Genomic DNA, 27,615 nt, shown 5'->3' with positions numbered 1-27,615 from the left:
CTAAGGGACAATTCAAAACATAGATGTTGGCAAAGCTTTCTTGAATCATGGCACCATCGACTCCTTGTTACTGTCTTACAAGTCTTTCTGTAAGTGGTGAAATGTGGCATTAGAAATATTGAGATATTCTGAATTTCTTATAGATTGTAGTGTGGAGTGGTGGGACTGGTAATAATTTCTGTTTATTGCCGTGAGATTATTGTCAAACAATTATACAAGAAAGTCTATCACAATGTAATTTATTGATAAAACATCCAGACTCTAAAAATAACAATTTTTAATGAAGAAATATTAAAGGTATCAATAAAAATCTAAATGAGCTGAATATTTTTACATAGACCTTAAAGTTGCCTTTGAAACTTCATATAACTTAAATTAGTATTATTCATTGCAAAAGCTAGGAAATCATACAGGGCTATAGAAAAGGTTAGAACACCTGTTGCACTATTGAACGATCCATCACTGCATTTACTTCAATATGTGTTTTTTTCAGAAACCACTGTACTCCATAAAATACATGAAATAGCAGAAGACATTGATTAGGTTGTAGGGAAATTTTACCTTACAGATTGATGAATACAGAGATGATTCAAGCTACTCCCAGTTAATTTATGACTGTTCTTCCAGTGCAGAAAATGGAGTTATTAATGAAATTTTGATATTTGAATTCTTTTTTAGGAATATAGCTTGTGAAAAGAGTTTTATAGAAGTTGGTATTTTTTTTTAATTGACTTTATTTGAATAGATTAAGAATGGTGCCCAGGTACCTCTCGGCATGTAACTGTACACAGTGGGCAAAAGGGGGGCCTTATTTCTTGCTCACATCTGTACTTTAAATCCTATTTTAATTTAGGAACACTATATTCGCAAACAGGCTTTGCTTGCCTAAAATGTGAATCCTGGTTTATATGGAACATTCAATGTTGCCCCTAAAATAGAAATGGTGTTAAGTTCAGGTTAGTAAAATTGCATCTTTTTAAAATAATGTGTGAGGAAATGAAAATCAGCTCGTACCTGGCTCATAATTTAAAACATGAGGTATCTTGTCATGAGGAAGCATATTAACACATTTATCTGTACTGAAGAATGAAGTCACATTGTCTCTGAGAGTAACTGTGATAAGGCCTATTGGTTTAACTTTGAAGGCTGACTTTGCTAGTTAAGTAATAGAGGACTTTTTTTATACTTTGAATGAACCAAACCAGCAGCTTTAAAGTTTTGATCAGCTTAATTAGAGCAACTGGTAAGATAAAATGATTTTATCAAAAATATTTTTATTTTTTCCATTTCCGATATTATTGGGCTTAAAATATTTTTTGAATAAACCTTTATGCTGAAACAAAGACTGCTGACTAAAATATATAGATATAGATCAAAACTATCACCTTAATGCATTTAAGAGCTGATGAAATAGTAAGAAATTAATGGAAGAAAACATATGGAGGCAGGAACCAGAGAAATAATGGAAGCGCTAAAACTGTTTTTATCACTAAGGGCATTTGCAGAACTGGGCGAAACTTAAACTTTGGTCTTAACAGTAATAATGGAAAGATAGTGGAATGATGTTTTCATTTAGCTCAAAGTAAACAACTACCAACTTAGAATTTTGTATCAGCTCAAATAGTTTCCAAAATAAAAATGAAATAATATTTTCTTAGGCAAAAACTGAGTTTGCCACCTGCAAGACACAGTACATGTATAAGATGTAAAACAACAACAACAATAATAATAATAATACGTGGATTTAAAAAATAAACTAAGATACATGATAACAGACAACCCAAAAAGTTTATCAGTTCATGAATAGATAAACAAAATGTGGTATATCCATACAATGGAATTTGTTTTTAGCTATAAAATGGAAGTACTGATACATGCATAGCATGGGTAAACCTTGAAAACATTCACTAAGTGAAAGAGGCCGATCACAAAACACTGCACATTGTATAATTCCAGTGATATGAAACGTCCATCATAGACAAATCTATACAGAAAGTAGATTAGTGGTTTCCTGGAGCTGGAGGTTAGGAGGAAATTGGGAGGGGTGACTAGTAATGGGTATGGGATTTCTTTTTGGGGAGTGATGAAAATGTTCTAAAATTAATTATGGTGGTGGTTGGTTGCACAACTATGTGACTACATTAAAACCATTGAATTGTACACTTTAAATGGATGAATTGTTTGGTATGTGAATTATATCTCAGTAAAACTTATAAAAACATGCATAACAAAATGTTTAATTTGGGTGGGGGAAGGATAAATTGAGTGAAAATGGTCTAAAGTCCTTTTACTGTTTGGTAATAGGATAAATGTATTCCTATATTAGGTAGTACATATGTTGACTTTCTTGGATAGCCATTAAAATGACATAAACGGAGTGTATAATTTCCAGACTAGTAGAGCGAGAATAGTGGGTTGACAATAAATAATCAATTGAAAAGATATCAAGAAAGACTACAAAAAGAAGGCTAAACAACACCTTAAAATCAAAAGAGAAAAACTGTCAGATTGGATAAAAACTAAAATCCAACAATAATCTTTTTACAAACACTATCTAAAAAATAAACATACAGAAAAATTGAAAGTAAGATGATGGAAAAAAAGACATACTATGCATATACTAGAAAAATGAAGCTGGTACAGCTATAGCACTGTATTTCCTCAAAAATTAGACCTACCCCGAAAATAAGCCCCAGTTAAGATCCTCAGCCAGATGGACACATTTAGTACATTATGACGATGTTCCAGAAGAAGATGACATGCCTGTATTTGAATAAATGTACATTGTTGTACATGAAAAAATAAGACATCCCCTGAAAATATGCTCTAATGTGTCTTTTGGGTAAAAATTAATATAAGACCTGGTCTTATTTTCGGGGAAATATGTGCAAGACCTGCTCTCATTTTTGGGGAAACATGGTATTAGACACAATTGACTTTAAGACAAAAAGCACTTCGAGAAATAAAGAGAGTCATTTTGTAATGATAAAGATTTGACTAACCAAGAAAATATCATTTTAAATATGTGTGTACCTAATTATGAAGCCTTGAAATATACAATGAACAAATTCAGAGAACTAGCAGGAGAAATAGACAATCACAGTGGCAGATTTCCTCTTTCAGTAATTGATAGGACAAGAATTTAAAAATCAGTAAGGATTTAGAAGATTAGATTAACATGATGAACATTTAGAAGATTAGAATAACATGAATAACAGATAACATTAGAACACTGTACCCAACAACTAGAGAATTTTAAGCACACATTTTCCCCCAAATTAAAAGTATAGTGTGACATAAAACTATTTTCAAAGTTCAAAGAATTGAAACAATTCAGGTATAACTTTAGTGAAATTAAGCTTGAAAAATCAAAGAAATCAGTTATAATATAAACAGGAAGATACAATATGCTGGGAATTTTTTAAACATTCTAAAGTGGGTCAAGAAGTAATATAATGAAAGTCAGAAAAATATTTTTAACTCAGAAGAAAAATACTTCAAAATTTGGGGAATGTATCTAAATCAATACTTAGAGGGAAATGTGTAGCCCTAATGACCTATATTAGAAGAAAAAAGACTGAAAAAAGAATGAACTAACCATCCTTGTTAAGAAGTAGCAAAAAGACTGTACACCTGAAACTAATATAAAATAATACTGAATGTCAATTATTTCATGTATATATATATATTCAAAATATATTTCGAATATACATATTTCATATATATATATATATATATATATATTCACAAGATTTAAAGTACAGAATAGGGAATAGAGTCAATGGTATTGTAACAGCTGTGTAGAGTGTCAGATGGATAGTGGACTTGTTGAGATTATCACTTTGTGAGGGGTGTAAATATTTAATGTAAATGACTAATTGTTATGTTGTTTTGTACATCTGAACTAATAAAAAAAGAAGTAAGAAATAGAATAAAACTCAAAGGATAAGGAAGTAAATAATAAAGACAAATGCAAAAATTAATAAAATAGAAAACATACAATAGGAAGGATCAATAATCTCATATCCTTCAAGTCTTCACTCAAACGTTACCTACTTGATGTAGCTCACTCTAACCATTCTGTTTAAAATTCCTTCCCCAGCTACACCTGCAGTCTGGAATCCCCTTGCTTTTTACATAGAGCTTTCACTTCCTATGATATTTGATAATTTATTTTTAAATTTTGTTTATTGTTTTTGTCTTTCTCTTCCCACTTGAATATAAGCTTATAAGGGTAAAGATTTTTGTCTGTTTATTGATATACCTCAAATCTTATTACATGTTAGACTGTCAATATTTCTTAAAACAATTGAATGAATGAACAAGCTACAATTTATTTCTTTCAAAATACTGATAAAATTGACAATTCTCTGGTAAATTTTATCAAGAACAAAGGCATAAATAATCAATATTAGGAATGAAAAGGGAGACGTGACTTTAACAATAAATGACATTATTGGAACAGCTTTATATATCAATCAATAAATTAGAAAATTTAGGGGTGGCCAGACGGCTCAGTTGGTTAGAGTGAGAGCTCTGAACAACAGGGTTGTGGGTTCGATTCCCACATGGGCCAGTGAGCTGCGCCCTCCACAGCTAGATTTAAGTCCAACGACTTGGAGCTGACAGGCCCTGGAGAAACACACTTGTTCCCCAATAAAAATGAAAAAAAAAATAGAAGTGTTTCAAGTATATTATATTAGGATAAGATGTGAGGGATGTGGAATGGAAATATGAGTTTAAGGAGAAAAATTATTAAAATTTTTATTAAAGGAAAATTTATTCATATTTTAATTAGTATTGGCCATTAAATCACCGTAGTAGGTAGATTTCATTGGATATATTTTAAATAATGATTGATACATTTAATAGTGATGTAAAAATTGTATTTGATACATACTTGAAAGTACAACATTTGCAGCTATTTAAGGTTGTGGTGAAAAGTTTTCAATGCCAGCTTAAAAATGTGTGAAGGGGTACATAGTTTTTCAAAATTCTTTTAGGGACTATATGAACAAATAGTTTTAAAAGTTACTGATCAACTACAGCTGAGGAGGAGAAGCCAGAAAAGAAGTCTGCGAAGGAGGGACCTGTGAGAGAAGAAGCAAAATCCAACTACTAACTTAAAGGCCTAATGAAGAAAATATTTCAGGAAGGAGGAAGAAAACTTTGTCAAATGATGATGAGAGATGAGTAAAATGAAGGCTGAATGGACCATTGGCACTGGAAGCATGGCCATCTTCAGGGTTCTTGAGTTGAGAGGTTTCAATAGAGCAATAGAGATGAAAGCCATACAGAAAATGGGGACGTGAAAGCAGTGTGAACTCCTTTTAGGCAGTATGATATAAAGGTGACAGAATTGGAGCAAATGATGGAGAGGGATGTGAAATCTAGGGAGGGAGAAATTTATGAATAACCAAAGCTGTTAGCTGCAGGAACCAAGTCTAAAATAAGCAATAAGGGATAAGATCCAGTATAAAACGGGCACGTTCAGGCTTAAATAGAGGGAAGTATGTACAGTTTATCCATTGTAATGGGAAGGGAGGATGACAAAGATGTAGGTAGATTCAAAGATTTGGTGTGCTAGGGAGGTTATTTTCTCAAAGTTTCTAATGTAGAAGAGGTACGGTCAACAGCTGAGTGTAAGAAAGAGGAGATGCTTTTGGAAGTTCAAAGAGTGAGGACAACACAATAGTAAGAATACTAGCCGGTGCTTAGTCTATTTAAAACTTGTGCTCATAAAGTTGAGCTCATGCATTTTTCTCTGGCAAGGTTCAGCTGCTTATATTGCTAGCATAGAATAAGTGGAGAGTTGTGTTTAACTAGAACTAGGAATTTCCCAGCTGAGCTCCTCAGAGGGAGGAAAATATGAGAGGTAGTGATATGTATTAGTGATTATGGTAATGAACTGCGAAATCTAATCTGGGTAAGGAAGAAGTGAAGGTATGAGGGGGTTGATGAACAATGAAAAAGTGGTAGGGCTATGGCCTGGAGATTCCAATGGACCATCCTGCTGAAGGTGAGCCAAAAAAGTGAAGATGGTAATCCAAGAGTATACATCCCGAGGATTAATGAATCACTCTTGATTTCTAAGTTTAGATGATACTCTTCTCCTTCTATACTGTTCCCTTAGGGAAAATGAAGGGGAGGTGGTTATTACCAAGATAGTTTTCAAATCTGTACTCTATAGCCCTGATCTCTTTGCTAAACCTCAGTTTTCCAATTTTAATGCCTACAAGCGTTGCCTGAATGCTCCAAGAACATTTCAAACTAATTATATTTAAACTCTTTTAAACATTTTCTCTTATACATTTACTTGTTCCAGACCACCGTTCTTATTTTTCATTCTTTTCTGACTCCTTCCTCTTCTTACCCCCAGTTAGATCATTATCAAATAAGTTATCTTATAAAATATTTATTGAATCCATTCTCCTATCTGCATTTCCATTGTCATGACTTTAACTATTATTAATAGTAACCAAAATGGTATCCTCTTTATAATCATTTTTTCCCCTAATACCAGGTTAATTTTCAAAGTTATGTTCTTAATAGCCATACCCCTTCTCAAAAACTTTTAAGGGAGTTCCATTTCTTTTAGAATAATATTCAAACTCTATGGCATAGGATTCAGTCATTTTTTCTATTCTCATTTCCATCATTACCTCTTCTTGGAGTTTTCCCAGGGCCCACTGATCTTGTTGGCCTCTTCAGTGCTCTCTGAACTCCACGACTTATGCATTCATTTCCCTCTTTTTGGGATATCTCCCTGTCATATCTGAATGTTAAAGTCTTTTGGGCATAAACTTAAATATTATCTGCTGTTTACAATTGTACTTGATCCCAGCTGTTGAAAATAATTTCTCCTCCCTCCAAACTTGCAAAATAACTATCTGCTAGTCATAAAAGATGTCTTTAATTTTTATAGACATGTTGTGGTATTAAAACCGTTTTTACATATGTTTTCTTTTAATTCTGACAACAATGTAATAAGGTTATATTAAACACCATTTTGAAGATGCGAAAATTTTGAATGAGAATTACTTAAATTGTATATGCTTGTCACTATTTTTCTTGCCTTTGAATAATATATGTGCGTATTTTTTTTACTTGTTTTCACATTTTGTCCTCAATGCACTGAGTCAAGGCTTTGCACATAATAGGCATTCTTATTTGAATGAGTGAAAGACTGGACTTATGGAAGCAAAAGTGTTTTTCATAGTTACTATTTGAGGAGTATGTGTTTTTAAGTTATTTGGGTGCATGTTAATAGCCTCTCTTTTATGTTGTGGCCTTTGTTAAGTCTGGCCGTAAGAAAAAGAAAATCACCAAAGCTGAACGATTGAAACAGCTACAAGAGGAGGAGGAGAGACGACAAAAAGAGGAAGGTACAAAGTACACAGTGGTACTATTTTCATATGCCACTAATACTAACATTAGATAGTTATTTCTGTAATCCAGTCAATATTTTAAAAAATAACCTTTAAAATTATGTTTCAAATTTAACCTGTTTCATAATACATACTATTATTTAAAGGGTACCTAGAAAGTTGTTAGTACATATGAAACACTTTCAGCTATATCATGAAATGGAGTTGCCAGATAAAATCCAGGATGCCCAGTTAAGTTTGAATTTCAGATAAACAGTGGATGACTTGGTATAATTTACCCCATGCAATATCTGGGACATACTTAAACCAAAGAAAAGAGAGAAGAGAGAAGAGAGAAGAGAGAGAAGAGAGAGAAGAGAAGAGGACAAAGAGCGAGAGAGAGAGAAAGAGAGAGAGAGAGAGGGAGGGAGGGAGGAAGGAAGGAAGGAAGGAAGGAAGGAAGGAAGGAAGGAAGGAAGGAAGGAAGGAAGGAAGGAAGGAAGAAGGGAGGGAGGGAAGGAAGGAGAGAGGAGAGAGGGAGGGATGGAGGGAGGGAAGGAAAGAAGGAAAAAAGAAATCTGTTATTTATCTGAAATTCAAATTCAACTGAGTATCTTTTTTATGTGTTAATTTTGGAAAACCTACTTGAAATGATCATATTTATTGATGAAATTAGGGGCGTTGGTGCTGCTTGTGCAGTAAGAATCCTGAAACTCAAATTCATTAAATATGGGAAATATATACTAGCAAGAAATACACACAGATGCCTACATTCTTATAGTATAATGATATTTATTTGCCAAATTTAAAGAGGACTTTCATTTGTTAAAAGAAATCAATTAAAATTAATAAAAATAGTCATCTAAAACACCAAAAATGGTTTTAAAAATCTGAATATTTCAAGTGGTTGTATCTTTTAGCATTAAGAACATCTGTGCATTTAAGAGTCAGGTTTTAAGTCTGCAGGTTCCATGCTGATTTTTTTATGTATAATCATATAAATCCTTTTTAGGTGACTCATGGTAAGAATAGAACATCAGGATATAAATCTTGGAGAATGTTTTATTGGGATAAATGCATATTCTTCAACTTAGGTATCATGTTTTTTAATAGTGAGAGCAAGAGAAGATTAATTGCTTTGATAATGTAGATACCACAGGATTATGAAAATCTTCTGAAGTTTACCTCTCCTTAATTACCCATGATAGAGCTGTTATTTTTTATTGGCTAAAATCATTACTGAATTGTTATAAACTTTTTAGAGAAGAGAACTATTATTGTGGCTCTATTTTTTTTTGTCAGAAAGTTTGAGAGTCATGTTACTTTTTTGAAAGAAATCTAGCACTTATCTTATTTCTACTACATAATAAAAGTTGTGACTTCTATTAAAAAAAACCTCCACCATTACATCTTGCAAATATTTGAGGTAACTTCAAGGAGTTAAAAATAGATGGATTTAATCACTGAGAAATTTTTTTTTTTTCCTTTAGAGGAAGCCCGTGCAAAATATGAAAAAGAAGAAATGGAAAAGCTTGAAATACAACGAATTGAGAAAGAAAAATGGCAACAACTTGAAGCAAAAGTAAATAAATATTAATTATGTTATTAATGAAGACACACTATGTGGCTATCAGATCTGTTTGGCCATTTAATGTCATTCTCCTCCAGAAACTACCAGTAATATTTAGACCTATATGAACTGGCTTAGCTCATTTCATCCTACCATAAAATTGTCATTATTACCCACATTTCACAGGAAATTGAGGAACAGAGAAATCAAGCTAGGTCAGAGCCAGGAGCTAGACCTGAGTCTTGCATCTGAGCCCGTGCTTATAACCATTAAGTTATTATACTCAATCTGTTTTATAGATAATTAAACAACCCCCCCCCAAAAAAAAAAAATTCAAATTCTCTCTCTCCTTTTTTAGTTTCACTTCTCTTTTTCACCAGAATTTTTCAGATCAGTAGTTATAAAATATTTTCGTCTCAGGAAAAAAACCCTCATTACTTTTAGTATATGAGCTTTTGTTTATGTGGACTATCTATATTTACTATCGTAGAAATTAAAACTGAGAAATTTAAAGACACATTATATTAATAGACATTAAAAATGGTTAAAAATGAACATTTTTTAAAGAAAACAACTACATAATTATAGATATAATATACTATTGAGCTATAATTGACATATAACAGTATATTAGTTTCAGGTGTACAGCATAATGATTTAATATTTGTATATATTGTGAAATGATAACCATAGTAAGTCTAGTTAACATCCATCACCACACATTATATATTGTTTTAAATTTGGGAAATAGATGGCTTGTTTATATTTTAAAAATCTCTATAATGTCTGACTTAACAGAAGATAACTAGATTCTCAAATCTACTTCAGTATTCCATCTGTTACAGTGTTGTTTTGATTCGAGTATATGAAGAAAATGTGTCCTCACCCAGATATGTAGTTGGAAAAAGGACTATTATAATATTATAACCTTTCAGATAATTTTGGACATTCTTCTTTGATACTATACAAAAACTCATTAAGTGGAGTTTCTTAACATGGAATCTGAAACCAGATCAATGAACTTTATATACTCTTTTACACTAAAACATTGATCTATCTTACACTTTGAATAGATCTTGTCTTCATGCACGATTCTGCAATATCATGTATTTGTTGCTTGGAAAAATTTGGTTCACTGAATTACTTGCTTCCAAATGTTGACCCATTTTTATTATTAATTATCAAAAAAAATCACCAACATTAATATCTCCAATCGTATCAGAAAAGTTTTTAAGGATTGGGAAACTGTCCAACTTACAATGGTAGATACAAGTTTTCCAAAATTTGAAATTTTATTTGAAAAGCTTCAATTTTATCATTGGCAAAACACTTTAAATTGTTTCCTGGAAGCGACATGCTCAATTCATTCATTTTTGAGAGAATATGTGCCAAAATACTCAATAATTGCACGAGTATTTATTTCTGAAGACAGTATTGTCCTTTGATATGCAGCAGGCGTGCTTTATTTATAACTCCCATTTTATCACACAGAATATTAAACAGACATATACTTAAAGGCTAACATTTAATAAAATTAATAATTTTCACTTCTTCATCAGGTTCCTTCTTATGTGAAACTGGCTCTTTATTATCCCTTGCCCCTGGAGAATATGACCACTAATACAGTTTGTGCCTTGATTTACACTAAGTCGCCAGGAGTTTTACACCATCTTGCACCAGCGGTGCAAATGTGTACACTGTGAAAAAGGCAAATAATGTCTGTATTATTATGAAAATAGATTTGACCTCACAGATCCCAAAATAGCCCTGAGGATCCACCAGGAGTCTGCACACCACTGAGATGAAACCTTTTGGAAATATCTGTTACATTCAACTTACTTTTAGTATTTATTCTGAAACCAACTACTTTGGCAAGTAAATTTTCGATGTTACTTGTAAAACACGAAGCTGAATTATAGAATAAATCAATGTATCCCTGTGCAACAGGATCTAGAGAGGAGAAAAGAAGAACTTGAAGAACTTTATTTATTAGAGGGGTGTTTTCCTGAAGCAGAGAAACGGAAACAACATATTAGATTGCTTTCTCAGGTAAGACTGATTTTTTTTTTTGAGTTAATACTTTGAACCACAAGAGGGAGTTATAGTCCAATATCCTTTTTAGTCACACGAAACTTTAAATTTGTCTATAAAAAATCTTTAATCTGACAAATTGCTTGTAGCAAAGTAAATCCTTACGGCTTTGTAGAAAACTATTTGTCAATAATTAGATCCTGGAAATGTTTATATCCTATGACTCTGATTTGATTTTTGGAATCTATATTGAGGAAATTATCCTAAATTAAAATATAAAAACTTTGAGTTTAAGGCAATATAGTGTTGCTCAAAACATCATTACTTTAGAAACAATATAGGTGATTATCAGGAAAAAAAAGGAAAAACTGTAATAACATGGCAAAAGATGATCATGGTATACTTTTAAACCAAAAGCTTGTGAGTACAATATGATTACAAATGTAGAATTTGCATGCGCTAAAAAAATGAATGGAGGGGCTCATACTAAAATGCCAATGGTGATTAATGCTTAGTAATAATTTGAGAAGTAGAAATTAGCCCAGGTGTTGGCTTTCGTAAATATAGGAGCTATATGATTACAGAGGAAAGCAAAATAAAACCAACTCATAAATGCTGTTTTAAAAATTAAAATAAAACCATAAATAGAATTAGTATTTTGAATTATTGAGGCTTATAAATTATTTTGATGAAGAGGAATTTGGTTATTTTAGAGATAACTCAAGTAACTTAGTTAAAGTCATAATATGTTTTTTGCCTAAATTGGGAAAACTAGATTATGAGAACTTGTACTTAAAAAAGAAGTAACTTAATCTTTGGTTGAATTTTCATTAGTGTGAACCTTCAAACACTTTTATTCCACAGTGGAAACACTACATTGAATGTGATGGGAGTCCTGATCCTTCAGTATCCCAAGAAATTAATACTTTCATTAGCTTGTGGAAAGAGGAAACAAATGAGACTTTTGAGGAAGTGATTGCCAAGAGTAAACTAGTTCTACATGTAAGTACTTAAGTATTATTACATAATTTTAAACTATTTAAATTACAAATTGATTCTAAAAATAGAAATAAATAAATATGATATTTTCCAATTAATAACATTACTGCTTCCTTGGCTATGGAGAAAAATATTTGCTAATCTTTTTTTTTTTTTCCAACTCCTAAAAACTTCTTAACACCTTAGATAAGGTCAACAAACATGAATGTGTGTCTTAATTTAAGCAAAAAAAAAAAGTTAAGTTGCATCCATTTATGTAGATAACTTGGGGGAAGTGCATAATTTTATCCTCAACTGGCATTATTCACTATTCAGTGATTCAGTACACATGTTTTTCAATGTTAACTATGCGCCAGGCACCTGCTCTTTTAGGCGCTGGAAGTGCAAAGATGAATAAGAATATCCTACATTCTATTACTGTAAATAGAATGGATAGGCTACCCTGAGGAGTTACCACTTTACAAGGCACTTAAAAATGAAAGAAAAAAAGTTTAAGTGACATATAAGTCCATTGCCTAGTTGAAAAGAAAGTAAGAGAAAATCATGGAGGCCATAAAACAATTCAGAAAAGTGGGCAAGTGTAGAAGGCAGTGGTTTCCCAGAAAGTACCTGTTAACCCCTGGTGGCGTAGCATTGGTTTAAAGGGCCATCAGAAGACAAAGCCTATGGCACATGCAAGGAGACAAATGCATTAGAGACCTCCTCCTGTAAGGCTGGGAGCCTAAAAAAGCTATTGTGCATAATAGGGGAAAAAGGTGCTCTGCAGAGCGAGATGATAGGAACTTGTTTGGCTCACCTTTAACTTAGTGAAGGGAAAACAAAAATGTCTCTTGAGAATTCTTAATCAGAAGTGGGTCAGAAGTTAGACTGAACAAGTTTATCAGAATACAGCACAAAGATAAAGAGATGGAAAATATGAAAGAGCAGTTAATGTATATGTATGATTGAGTAAGAAGCACTACAAATTTATTGCAAAGGAGTACTGGAAGGAGCTACAGAAGAATGAGGAAGAGACAGCATTCAGAGATAATGACTGACAATTTTCAAAACTGAGGAAAGACACGAACCTTCAGCTTCCAGGAATACAACAAATCCCAAGTTAGGATAAATAGAAAGAAATCCACACTTAGACCACACCTACATAATATTACAAACTGAAAGGAATTCACTCCTTTTGGTCCTAGCATCCTTTATGCTTTTTGTTCTAATTCCTCACCATATTTTTGTGTTTCTTGTCACTGCGGTTTACTTCTCTTTCATGTTGCTATTAGATGGCCTAACTCCAGACTCAGCAGAGCACATGACATGCATTGCCTAATTTAATCTGGACAACAAGCTTGTGACATTCATTTCACATATGAAGAAATGTAGATTGCGACTTGCTTACACTAAGTCCCCTATGAGACCTTAGATTGACCTTCCTCTGACTTTCCAAAGGCTCCAAAGAGCCTCCCATACATTGTGAGGTATTTGGACCCCAGTGGATTTATCGTGCAGGGTTCTTGCCATTGAACAAACATCTCTCTGCCAAGAAGACTGTCATGGCCTGATGCTGGGCCAGGAATCTGGTGCTTGGCAATTAGCAGGGTAGCAGCGGGAAGCAGCTCGGGGTTCACCAGTGATGAGATGCAAGTGGTAGCTTCCTGTTATGAATGTGGGGTACAGAATTACTGGAAATGAATAGTGAGGAAGACGAAACATAACAGGAGACAGAAGAGGAGAGGAAACATAGCAATGGTGAACTAAATCAGGAAGCCGTAAGAACAGAAAGAACTGGATAGCAGTGATCCCATGGTAAAAATCAAGTTCCAAATATCAAATTTATATATTTGACAGACTTTAAGATAATGCTTACTATGCTGGGCTTTCGAAATAGTAACTTGCTGAATTTTCATAATAACTCTATGAGGTCGGCACCATTATTCCCATTTTATAAATGAAGAAGTCGAGGCACAGAGACATTGAATACCTTGCTCAGGATTGAAGCCCAGCCTCTGGCTTGAGTCCATACTATCCTATCCTATGATGCTAGACTGTCTTTCTCAATTCAGAAATTTTCTATATTATCTGTGTCAGTATTCAAAACTAAATTCTGCCCACTTACTGGTTGTTCCTCAATCATGCTGCATCTCAGTTTCTCCCAACACTTTAAATATCTCTCCACTCTCTTCTTGCTTGCATGGTTTCTGAGGTGGATCTAATTCTTAACTTTGTTCTTTTAAAGTAGGGTGTTTTTGCCCTCTGAATTCTGTCAGGATTTTTTTTTTCTGTATCTTTGATTCCCTGTAGTTTGAAAATGATATGCCTCAGGGTAGTTTTTAGGGGACATTTATCCTGTTTGATATTGTCTGAGCTTTGTGGATCTGTGGTTTGTATCTGACATTAATTTGGGAAAATTTTTAGTCATTACTATTTCAAATACTTCTGTTTCTTTCTCTGTCTCTTCAAATTGTGTGTTTGTTTGTTTTTTTGCCTTTTGGCATGTCTTATAATTTTTTCTTGATAAGCAGACATGACGTACTGGGCGAAAGAAACTCCTATAAATAGGCCTTTAGTGATATGGTGATGTCACTATGTCACTAAAGGGTTCTAAAGTCCTGTGATTAAGTCTCGGTGTTTTAGTAAACCTGTGCCCTCGGATGAACTTCACATGTGTTTGTAAATGTTCTTATCCCCTCTTAGGTGGGAGTTGGTGGCTAGAGCCAGCTGGAGTCGGGTATTTCTTTCCCCACAGTGAGTTAGGCTCTGATAAAACTCCACTGTGTTAGTCTCTGGTTAATTAGTTTCCAGAGATCAGGCCTTGGTAAAAGCAGGATGCTCTGGCCTGTTTCAGAGTGGTTCCTTGCCCCCTCCCACTGCAGGAGGTGTGAGGGGATTCCCCCGCTCCTTTTTTTGTGGGAATCTGGTCGAGCTCCTAGAGGTAAATCTCACAATATTGGGCCCTCCTGCTCCCATGACTGTCCCCCCGGACTTTTTCACTCTCAGAGCTGTCCACACTGAGCCTCCAGCAATTTGTCCTTTACAGTTCAGGTTTTCCGACCAGGCACTGCTTCCTGAGGTGGTTTCTGCTCTGGTAAGCCAGATTTCCTGTATTCACCTGTAGTTCTCTCCTGTCTTGGGGGACAGAGATCTGCCCTGTATCCTCCCCTCCTTTATGGATCAAAGAAGAGTTGTTGATTTTTCAATGTGTTCTGTTTTTTACTGGTTAGGACAGAGTGGCGTCTTCCAAGCTCCTCACAAGTGGAAGTGACATTCTCATTTCCCCATCTAGAAAACAAGCACACTAACAGTATCTGCCTCGTAGAGTTATGGTGAGGATTGAATGAATTACGACATCTGAAGCATTTAGAAAAGTTCCTGGCACCTAGTAAGCATTCAGTAAACAGGAGTAATTTTCTTCTCCTCCTCATTATGAGGAGTCTTAGGTAATGACAAGCTGTACCTTATCTATCAACTCATTAATGAAAGCTCTGCCACACATGGTTAAGAATTCTTATAATGGAGTTTTGGGAGGAAATCTTTTATTTTTTCCATGTTCTGAAATAATGTAAAAATACTTTCCTGTGTTCGGTCTGTGTTTTACTGACAATAATATGTGTTCCTCAATTCAAGTGTTAGAATATCTCCCTTTTCACTATTTGTCAGATTTCATTTACTTTGATAGTACATTTTTACTTTATACTTTTGCTTTATAGTTAATTGAGAAATTGAAATTAATTTTATTGGAAATGCCATCATATGATTTGCAAGATAAAAATATAATACAGTACCATGGATCAATCCTGGAACTGCAGGAGCTCCTCCATTTTAAGTTTAACATGGCCACTGAAATACTACTCAGAGTAAGTATAATCTTTTGCTTATATGTTATCATTAACTTCTATAAGTGTTAAAATTTTATAATAAAAAAATCTAGTATTTTTTATAAAATTAAATGATTATGGAAAAGTCAGTGGAATAATTTAAGGCACATATATTTATCCATATTTAACAATTGTAAATATTTTATGTTTAAAGAAATAAAACATCAGTATATCTAAAGTTTTTATGTTTTTATTATACTGGTTAATGTTTACTAGGATCACTATAAAAATAAATTCACAAAACATTATATATTAGATATTCACTCTAGATAAATAAGTTGATAGAAGATTACAATTATTGGTAGTCACTCTATTTTTCCGAAATATCTTAGCACTAATGATAATATCCAGGTAACCATTATTATACCTAAGGAAATTAATTTAAAAATCCATAAAAAATTTTCCCTAATATACCATGAATATCTTCTATAGCTCTTTTTATTTATTTATTTATTTTATCAGAAAACTAAGATCACACATTGCTTCTGGCTGTTTTGTCTCTTGGTTTCTTTTATTTTAGAACACAGTCCTAGCCTTGGTATAACCTTGGTAGAATATGTTCTAATTACAAAAAGAACTTCAAAGAAGGCTTAAACTTCACTAAATTTATTGTTAACAGAAATATTCATATTATAATTTTGCAACTACTTTATTTATATTGTAAGAAAAAGCAAGTCATGAAATGTATTACAATAATCAAGATTTTTATTTTAAGAGAAAAAAACATACAGCATATGAAAGAAAAAAATACTGTAATGTTATATTTGGAATGGAAATATCAGTATGAACTGTATTTCTTTTTCTTCCATAAAATGGAGTCAGGTCTAACTCCTTTAAATGGGGTAAATGGCTGATTTCAGGTCTGAGGCAGGGAAAGTGAAAGATAAGGTTGAGTTATTTTGTGCTAGAAAGCAAACAAATGCTCAAAGTCTAATGGAATCATATCCAAAAGGACAGGACTAGCTTAGAAAGTCTCCCACTAGTCAAATTTGGGTCAATATGTATATCAGAAAGAATAATGACTACAATTTATTAAAACACATGGAATAAATACAAATCCATGAGTCTATTGTGATACTCCAAAAAGGAAGGAGGAAAGTAGGGTGGTGGGTGAGGGAGAAAGAACGCTATCTGATAAATGTAGAAGGAATGGCCAGTTAGAAGAATCATCATTTTTTTAATCCTTAATGTAATAATTGATAAGAATCACCAATGGCTACCTAAATAATTAGGGGAAAAATTGAGTTGTTGAGGAACACATTATTTTCATAGTGCCAAAATATTAGACCACAGATTACTTACTGATTGGGAAAAATGTACTTTGTAATAGGGAGATGTGGGAAGTCACTACCTCAATCAACTGATCAAACCCACATAGTTAGTGGTGGGACAAAATACGCCTCCTGATAGGATGTGATATGAAGAACACAACAAAACCTATGACACCTTCTTGCTAAAAAGGATTTAACTCATCTAATTAAACCCACCTAGACCTAACTTCCAATAAAGAAAAGATAAGGGGATAAAGGAGCAAATTAAACAATACCAAGAGGAGACAATCAGATAAATCCACAATGTAGAACAATTCTACAAGGCAACTTTAAAAAGTTAATTTCACAGAAAAAAAAGTGGGGGGAATCACTTTAAAAAAATAGCAATAAATTCAATACCCAATACTTTTAAGTTTTTACATTGTAGCCAAATACATATTGACTTATTTAAGCCCTTTAAGAGAGCTAATTTCTTGAACAATAGGCGCGACAAACTATGTTAGTCTTTATTTAAAAATTCTTAAGACTATCCTTAAATTGTATGTTTAATGTAGAATATCAAATGTTTGACACATAAAACACATGACTCATCTGGATTTCATAAACTGGATATTTTGTTTCTAACCTCGATATATTCAGAAATAGGCTAACTTTTGCAATAGCACAATCTATATTTTGATAAGGTACATATGAAGAAGCATGTATATAGTTAAAATAAAAAGTCATGATAATGTTAAAATTGTAAAGCGTAACATAGTAGTAATCTACACCTGCTACCTAGGCATATAGGAGCAACTTTAATCCTTAGACATCTTAAGAGAAACAGAGTGGAAAAAGGGAAGCACATTTAATTAAGTAAATATATTTGTGTCATTTTGAGAATTTTTAAAGCAATTCTTTGTCATTTTGATTGAACCTTATTTTTACCCAAATAACTCTGTTAAGTAATGGAGGAAGTCTAACATCGAAGTGATGAAATAATTTCTCCAAGTTGTGTAATTTATGAGGCCCCTAATCTTTTATTATGTTTTCTTACAGGAAGCTAGTACTATAGCAGATCTGGACAGTGGAAATATGGAAAGAGTCATTCAAGATGAAAATGTTACTCTATATGTGTGGGCAAACCTCAAGAAGAATCCAAGGTATTTCCATGGGTGATACTATAGGTTGAGAGATTAGAGTCATATCACGATGACCAGGCAGATGCCTGTTGTATAACAGCATGGCATGGTTGAGAAAACCCATGGTAAGAAGTCAGCCAAATGGGGTTTGAATCATAGACCTGCCATTTACCTTAGGCAAGTAACTTAGCCTTGTTGAGTTTCAGTATATCAACAGTAAAATGATGATTATATTACTTAATAGGATTAGGTTGAAGATTAAATATTAATGCATGTAAAGGTCATAGTCTATTGTTTAGTACCAATATATGCTGAGTAAATATCAGGTCTTCCCTTTTCTTCACCCATTTAACCTCCCTTCCCTCAAAGAAAAGTAGTAGTGGTGGATGCTTTCTACAGGACAATCTGAAATTAGAGAAAAATGTTTGCTAACTGTTAAAAATGGTATCTTCCAAAAAAATAAAGCTTCCATGTTTATTATTTTTTAGAGATTTAAGTGATGTTTCCCTAGATATTTTCACCAAAGTAACAGCTTTCTGAGGAATGATACATTCATTATCACTTGGTTGCTTCTTGATTATAAACATTTCAAGTTAATTGAGTTAGTATGGTGGTGAGTTTTAGGAAAAATTATTAGAATACAAGTTAGGAGGTGTAAGTTCTGGTCTCAGCTCTGAAAAGATGAGTTAGATGACAATGGAAATAAATTGGACTTTATTTTTGAGATTCAGTGATAGGAAGGAACAAAATATTTTCTACATCTCATTTGCTACACAATACTCTGTGGTTTAAATCTAAATCAGAGACAATACTTTAATATAATCTTTTTCATTGTAAAATATGTTATATACAGAAGAGTGAAGGCAATTAATCTGTATAATTTTAAAAGAAGAGTAAAATGAATAGCCCTATATTAACTACCCAGGTTTAGAAAAAGAATTAAGGGGTTCTTTTTATTAATATAACAAGTAGTGGAGGCAGAATAAATTCTGTTTTATTTTGATGGTGATGGTGAGGGGGAGTTGTAGGGATGAGCTTGTCGAATTTGAAATACCTATGAAATATGAAAGTGCCACTGTCTGAAGGCATTCAGAGAAATCTGAGTTAGAGATATACTTTTGGGAGTCATTAACATATAGATCAGTAGTTCTTACCTTTTTGGGAGTCATAGACTATACTATTATGAACTTTACATTTTGAAATGTTCACACATATGTAAAGGCATTTTTGGACCACTTAAAGTCTACTCAGGTTGCTTTTTCCCCTACCCAACCCCAAGAAACAGAACTCATGTTGAAAAACCCTGAAAATATAAATAATAATTGAAGCCATAGAAATAATAATATCTAAGAAGAGTAAATAAAGGAGAAGAAAAGAGGTCCTGTGATGGAGAGCTGAGTAATAGCAACATTTAAGGGATGGTTAGGAAGAAGGCCATACAAAGAAAACAGAGAACGAGCTGCCAGAAATGGAGAAGAGCATTGGGTCATGGTTCCCAAGAGAGTGTTTTGAGAAGGACAGCATTAGCAATTGGGTCCACATCCTGCAAAGAAAGCAAGTAAGGGTTGAGATTCAAAACCGTGGCAGAATTAAAGTGGAGAGAAATGCTGCTTAGGTATAAATTCACAGCAGACCTAAAGTTTCCTCAGGCCTCATCCTTCTTGTTAAACTCAATTGTTTACAGGTACAGAAGTGTCAGATTCTCTGAAACACAAATCGGATTTGAAATTCCAAGGATATTAGCAACAAGTGACATCGCTCTACGAGTCCTGCATACTCACTATGATCACGTCACACCACTGCTCACTGTTCCAACATTATTACAAAAACATAGTTCCGCAATAACTCACTTAGTCAAAGATGAAGTCAAGAGTATAGAAGCAGCACTCAGCAAAGAGTTCCAGGAAGAGTATAAACGTCGAAAAAGTGAGTCTCACTCAATTCATGAGGAAGAAATAAAAGATGAAGAGCAAGTTGATATTGAAGTTCCAACGGTAGGACGCATTTAGGTGTATACATTTTTTTCTTCATTTGACAAGTGTTATTAGATTCCCTTGAGGCATTCTCAAGATTTTTTTCCTAAACAACTAGAAATCGTCTGAAAGCCATTTTCTTGTCAATGGCCTAATTTTGAATGTATATATTTTTTCTTGCCTTCTATTAAGAGTTCCTATTCATAGTTGAACCTGTTGCTTTAACATCCTAACGTTCAGTATAGGAGTTAATCATTTTTATTTTAGGTACACTCCTGAAAAGCTTTGAAGTAATTTAATTTTTCTGTATTTATTCTATTTCAAATTCACTGAAGGGAGCTTGCCATTAAATGGAAACTTGCAGTAAATATTTTTACAAACTGAGGGATTATCTTACATTACTCTCTTACTTTCTCAGCTTTGGGTTTTGTAAGAACAAATTTTATAACGTAAAAAATAATTTTCTTAAACTATTGCACTCCTCTTAAAACTTGGCATCTTTAGATAAAACATTGTTTGAGTAATTTGCTTTTTTTTCTATTTCCAGGATCTTTAAGCTACTTAATATGTTAGAATAAATTGTCTCTTTAAAATTTAGTAATACTTTCTCAGAACTAGGCAGCTTTTTGTTTGGCCATAGACAATTTGCATTTTCAGAAGGACCAGAAATAGCGGGTTTCCTACAAGTGTTTAAGACATGAAGTATATTGGTTTATCTTCTTTAAACACAGGGAAAGGTTAAGAATTAGATTGAATACAAATTTTGAATCACAATAAGGATTACTAGATATTCTAAGAACATAGTAAATTGAATATTCCATTTGAAATATTACATCAGAATAAAAAATTATAAAGTTTCTATAGCAATATAGAAAGTAGGTATGACATGATGGCCAGTATAAAGAATAATATTTAGAGTTATTATAACCATGTAAAAATTAAAAAGGCATAAGGAGAGGAGAACCCAGGAATCTATATAGCTGATATTTTAGGGAGGTGGAAAATAAGTGATTTGTTCTTCAAAAACTTGTCACTTAAATTTTTTTAAAAAAGTGTTCTTTGAGTAATTCGATACTTTTAAAATAAAAAACAAATTCAGTTTACCTCTCAGGTAGCATGCTGGCTTTACTAGAGTTCAACAATATTTCCAGTTCTCTTCCCTTTCCTGGGTAAGTGGGGTGATCACACTCCTAGCCCCCTTGTAGTTAGGAGTGACTGTGCGATTTGCTTTAGCTAATGAGATGTGAATGGAAGTGACATACTTATTTCTAAGGGGGAGAAAATGAGTAAATGGGCCTTGGACTTAACACTATTTAATTATGCAGTAAAAGAAAGAGAAATCCCATTAACTTAAAATTTGGCAGAATTTGTGATTGAAACTTATAAAAACAAAGAACAAATAAAGGGTATCGAACTCATTGTATGAAAAGCATATCTAAAAATGTTTGGTCTTGAGCTGGTAAAAATACTGGATAATGTCTCCCCTCAAGTTCCTTGATCATAATTTTTATTTTATGAAAACTCCTTAACATTTTACCCTAGAATTTTACATTATTTTTAAATTGTGAAATAATAATTAGAAAATATATAATTTGAAATACTGAATTTGCATGGCTAATGCAATTCTTTCATATACACGTGTATCTTAGCTAAAGCAGACTCATGCATTGATGATTTATTATAGTTTTGTTAATTTTGAAAATAGTTTTATATTTTAAAATGTATATATGAATTTACTGTAATACTATACAGTACAGTTATATATTTTTCTCAAGGTCTATCATGTATTACAGTGAGGAGTCATTTCTTATACTCTGAGCCATTGAGCTTGAAGGACCAAAATAAACTTGCCTTGGTTTGAATAGCCCTTAGAAATGCTTTTAACTACACTTTGTTCTGCTGTTATTATTTAATGTTTTATTGAACAGTTTCAACCTATAATGGTGACTAAAGGTATGCTAATGCTAGTATTGATAATGCCACAAAGGTACACCAAGGAAAAGTATTCTATTCGATGGTAAAATTCATGTTTTATGCAATATTGAGGCTGTCCTCAAATAAGTGGCCTAGGAAACCCAGAGAAAAGATCAGCAGACAATCAGTGATATGGCGGAAATAGTTGTTACTTTATGAAACATCTCCACAGAGCTTGGGAAGCTTCACCAAGAATTGTGTGAATAGTAGATGGAATTACATGACTGGAGGAACTTTATGTTATCAGGGGATCAAAAAGAGAAGATTGAGAATAGCATTAATTCAGTTAGCACCCCTATTTCCAGGAACCAATCCTCTCATCACACCAAACATGCATGTGTGCAGATGTTTCTGCTCAGGTACGTGTGTGCTATCACCCTTCCAAATCCCACACGGCATTCTGAAACAGGTAACGTGAATAATGCTGAAGTATGTATGGTTTCCTCAGAAGCAGAAGAATCCCACTGTAGCGGTTAAGTGTACCAAGGCAGGAGGAAAAGCTAATTCCTGTGCTGAAGGATGATGCTGGGGTGGGGTGTGGGGGCTACAGTCAGTAACTGCATTGAGTGAAGAATCCCCCAACTCACCACCACTTGCCATGCTAAGCTGGATAAGAAAGGAGAGCAGACTTAAACAATTGTCTCCTGGGCCTACACTTGCCACTAATTCTGAACCGTGTAAACCACCTTTTGTAAGTGTGAGTAGCTAGCAGGGGGCAAAAAGAAAAAAATCACTGGATTTATAAACAGAATCAGCATCTCGAAAGGGGCAGGCAAAGATAATTTGGTGGAATTTATGGAGAGGAAAAAGTAAAATAAATGGTGGAAAGAAGTAGGATGTCTAATATGTATATAAAAGGAGTTCTAGAAATTGAGAAGGGAAAGGATGAGTTTAATATAATAATTGGCACTGGGTGAGTTGTCTAAGATTTGAAATAAAATAAAATAAATGTTCATTCATACTTCCCTCTACAGACTTAAAATAAAATAACAGATTAGTTTTTATATTTAAACCTTTAAACTAATAAAAGCTCATAAAATAATAAAAGTATTTGAAGAGAACATAGGGCAGTTACTTTATTATCTTTACTAAGAAGGTCTTTGTTATTTATCAGTACATCAAAACCAAAACCATAAAAGAAAGGGAGATTAATTTGATTCAAAAATTTGTATAGTCAAATATACATCACTATAAACAAAGTTGAAAGACAATGAACTGAGAAAAATATTTAAACACCTGAAACAAAGGGTTAATAATCAAAATATAAAGAACTCATACAAATTGGTAAGACAATTTCCTGATGTAAAATAAGGCAAAAGACTTCAGCAGACAGCTGAGAAAAGAAATGCAGCTAGCCAATAAAAATATGAAAAGGATGCTCGACCAAATAAGTAATCAAATTAGAACTTATCAGCTTGAGCATGGGGGCGGGGATCAGGCATTTTCACATACTGTTGTTAGAAGTGCAAATTTGTACAGTCTTGCTCAAAAGCAATCTGGCACTATAAATGTATCTATTATATTATTAGTAATTTTAACTTTCGTAATTTATTATGAAATAATACGCCAAGTACTGGCATACCTCATTTTATTGTGCTCCACTGTATTACACTTCATAAGTCTTTCACTTTTTACAAATTTAAGGCAAGACCTTCCATCAGCAAAAAGATTATGATTCACTTTATTGCAGTGGTCTGGAATTGTGCTACAGTGTTTATTGGAGTATTTTTTATTATAGCAAATATAGTTCATAGGTTAAATTAATTATAAAATATTCAACAGTCATATATGAGTAGCCATGCAAAATTATATAGATTTTATATACTTTTTAATTTTTAAACTTTATTGAGATGTAAGTGATATATTAGTTTCAGGAGTACAACATGATGATTTGATATTTGTATCTACTGTGAAGTGGTCATCGTAATAAGTCAAGTTAATATCCATCACCACACATAGTTACAATTTTTTTCCATGTTATGAGGACTTTTAAGATCACTCTTAGCAACTTTCAAATATACAATACAGTATTATTAACTATAGTGACCATGCTGTACATTAGATCCTCAGGACTTATTTTATAACTGGAGGTTTGTACCATTTGGCCACCTTTATACATTTCACCCAACCCTCCCACCTCTGACAACCACCAATCTGTTTTCTGTATCTATGGGTTTGGTTATTGGCTTGTTTATATATTGACTTATTTACTTCCATGTACAAATGAGATCATATGATATTTGTCTTTTCCTCTCTGACTTATTTCACTTAGCATATGCCCTCAAGGTTCATCCACACTGTCACAAAACTGGCAAGATTTTTTTTTTATAGCTGAATAATATTCCATTATATATACAGCATTTTCTTTATCCATTCATCCGTGATGGACTGTTAGGTGGTTTCCATGTCTTCACTATTGTAAATAATTCCACAATCAACATGAAGATGCATATATCTTTCGAGTTAATGTTTTCATTTCTTTTTAAGAAATACCTGAAAATGATATTGATAGAGCATATGTTGTTTTTTTTTAGGAAACGCCACTGTTTTTCATAGTGACTGCACCAAGATACATTCCCTCTAACAGTGAACAATGGTTCTGTATTCTCCACATTCTCACCAACACTTGTTATTTCTTGTTTTTTGATAATAGCTATTCTAACAGGTGTGAGGTGATGTGTCATTGTGTTATTGACTTGCATTCTCTGGTGATTAGTGATTTTGAGCACCATTTCATGTACCCATTGGACATCTGTATGTCTTCTTTGGAAAAATGTCTATTCAGATCCTCTGCCCATTATTTAATCAGATTGGTTGTTTTGTTTTTGCTGCTCAGTTATATGAATTCATTAAATATTTTAGATATTAACCCCTTATGAGATATTTGATTTACAGATATTTTCTCCCCTTTGGTAGGCTGTCTTTTCATTTCATTGATTGTTTCTTCTGATATGCAGAAGCTCTTTAGTTTTATGTAGTCCCACTTGTTTATTTTTGCTTTTGTTGTCTTTGCTTTTGGTGTAAAAATCCAAAAAATAATGGCTAAGACTGATATCAAGGAATTTACCACCTGCATTTTCATCTAGGAGGTTTATGGTTTCAGGTCTCAAGTATGAAGTTTATGGTTTCAGATCTCATGTACAGGTCTTTAATTTTTGGGTTAATTTTTCTGCATGGTGTAAGATAGTGGTCCGGTTTCGTTCTTTTGCATGTGGTTATCTAGTTTTCCCTGTCCTTCCTTCGTTGAATATCATTGTCTCCTTTGTTGTAAATTATTTGTCAATATATGCTTGGGTTTTTTTCTGGGCTCTCAATTCCGTTCCAATGATATATGTCTTATTTTAATGCCAATACCATACTGTTTTAATTACTACCGTGTTTCCCCAAAAGTAAGACCTAACCGGGAAATAAGCCCTAGCATGATTTTTCAGGATGACATCCCCTGAACATAAGCCCTAATGTGTCTTTTGGAGCAAAAATTACTATAAGACCCGGTCTTATTTTCAGGGAAACACGGTATATAGTTTTGCAATATAGTTTGAAATCAGGAAACATGATGTTTCCAGTTTTGTTCTTTCTCAAGATTACTTTGGATATTCAGGGTCTTTTGTGGCTCCATACAAATTTTTTTGATTTGTATGTTCTGGATTGTTTGTTCTGTTTCTGTAAAAAATGCCATTGGAATTTTGATACAGATTGCACTGAATCTGTAGAATGCTTTTGGTAGTATGGACATTTTAACAATATTAATTCTTCTAATGCGTGAGCATGGAATATCTTTCCATTTATTTGTGTCTGCTTCGGTTTCTATTGATGTCTTACAGTTTGCAATGTGCAGATCTTTTACCTCCTTGGTTAAATTTATTCCTAGGTATTTTATTGTTTTGATGCAATTGTAAATGCAATTTTCTTAATTTCTCCTTCTGATAGTTCATTGTTAGTGTAGAGAAATGCAACAGATTTTTATGTATTGATTTTGTATCTTGTAACTTTGCTGAAGTTGTTTATAAGTTCTAAGGGTTCTTTTGGTGAAGTCTTAGGGTTTTCTATATATAATATCATGTCATCTGCAAATAATGTTAGTTTTTACTTCTTTCTCTCTAATTTGGATGCCATTTATTTATTTATTTATTTATTGCCTACTTGGTCTGGCTAGGACTTCTAATACTTTGTTGAATAAAAGTGTCAAGAGTGGGCATCATGTTTTGTTCCTGATCTTAGAGAAAAAACTTTCAGCTTTGCACCATTAAGTATGAAGTCACCTGTGGGCTTATTATATATTACCTCCATCATGTTGAGTTATGTTCCCTCTATATATACTCACTTTTTTGAGAGCTATTTTTTAATCATAAATGACTGTTCAATTTTTTTCAAATGCTTTTTCTGTATCTACTGAGATGATCATATTGTTTTTATCCTTCATTTTGTTATTGTGATGATTAGTTTGTGTATATTGAACCATCCTTGCATTCTCGGTATATATCCTGCTTGATCATGGTGTATGATCCTTTTATTGTATTGTTGAATTTGGTTTGCTAATATTTTGTTGAGGATTTTTGCATCTATGTACTTCAGGGACATTGACCTGTAATTTTCTTTCCTAGTGATGTCCTTATCTGGTTTTGGTATCAGGGTAATGATGGCTTAGTAAACTAAGTTTGGAAGTATTCCTCCCCTCTTCTATTATTTGAAAGAGTGTAAAAGGATTGGTTTAATTTTTCTTTAAATGTTTTCTTGAATTCACCAGTGAAGCCATTTGGTTCTGGATTGTTTTTTGTTGGGAAGCTTTTGATACTGAGTTAATATCCTTGCTAGTAATCGGACTATTCAGATTTTGTATATCTTCAAGATTCAGTCATGACAGGTTGTATGCTTCTAGGAATGTATCTATTTTTTCTAGGTTGCTAATTTTGTTTGTGTATAATTGTTCATAGTAGTCTCTTATGATCCTTTGTATTTCTGTGGTATCAGTTGTAATCTCTCTCTTATATTTTTGATTTTATTTGAGTCCTCTCTTTTTTTTCTTGGTGAACCTAGATAAAGCTTTGTCAATTTTGCTTATCTTTTCAAGAAAAATAATTATTTTCTTAATTTTATTGCTTTTTTCTACTGTCTTTTAAAGTCTCTATCAAATTTATTTCTGCTCTGATCTTTATTTCCTTCCTTCTACTAATTTTGGTCTTCATTTATGTTTTTTTCTAGTTCCTTGAGGTGTAAAATTAGGTTGTTTATTTGAGATCTTTCTTGTTTCATGATGTACGCATTTCTTCCTGTTAACTTCCTTCTTATAACTGCTTTTGCTGCATCCCATAAGTTTTGGTGTTCTATGTTTCCATTTTCATTTGTCTCAAGGTATTTAAATTTTTTTTATTTTATTTCTTCTTTGACCTATTGGTTTTTCAGTAGCGTGTTGTTTAATCTTCACATATTTATTAATTTCCACTTT

General features: G+C 33.0%; 1 protein-coding gene across 4 annotated transcripts in view; it reads left to right on the top strand.

The window, feature by feature from the left end:
- The window catches only part of DNAI7 (dynein axonemal intermediate chain 7), a 64,460-nt gene that overhangs the window by 6,874 nt on the left and 29,971 nt on the right, over nucleotides 1-27,615 (top strand). For 3 of the 4 annotated variants that reach the window (XM_019737736.3, XM_074325911.2, XM_088798450.1), the window contains exons 2-8: nucleotides 7,301-7,385; nucleotides 8,858-8,949; nucleotides 10,885-10,986; nucleotides 11,833-11,970; nucleotides 15,663-15,809; nucleotides 18,140-18,243; nucleotides 19,907-20,216. In XM_019737736.3, the coding sequence (XP_019593295.3) occupies nucleotides 7,301-7,385; nucleotides 8,858-8,949; nucleotides 10,885-10,986; nucleotides 11,833-11,970; nucleotides 15,663-15,809; nucleotides 18,140-18,243; nucleotides 19,907-20,216 (978 nt within the window). The remainder of the gene's footprint in view (nucleotides 1-7,300; nucleotides 7,386-8,857; nucleotides 8,950-10,884; nucleotides 10,987-11,832; nucleotides 11,971-15,662; nucleotides 15,810-18,139; nucleotides 18,244-19,906; nucleotides 20,217-27,615) is intronic. The other variant, XM_074325912.2, reaches the window with a different exon arrangement.

This window comes from Rhinolophus sinicus, chromosome 1 (assembly GCF_057876585.1).
Source record: "Rhinolophus sinicus isolate RSI-liver-muscle chromosome 1, RSI-T2T, whole genome shotgun sequence".
Lineage (NCBI taxonomy): Eukaryota > Metazoa > Chordata > Mammalia > Chiroptera > Rhinolophidae > Rhinolophus > Rhinolophus sinicus.
Note: the sequence above shows the minus strand (reverse complement) of the source record. Positions and strands in the feature narration are given on the sequence as shown.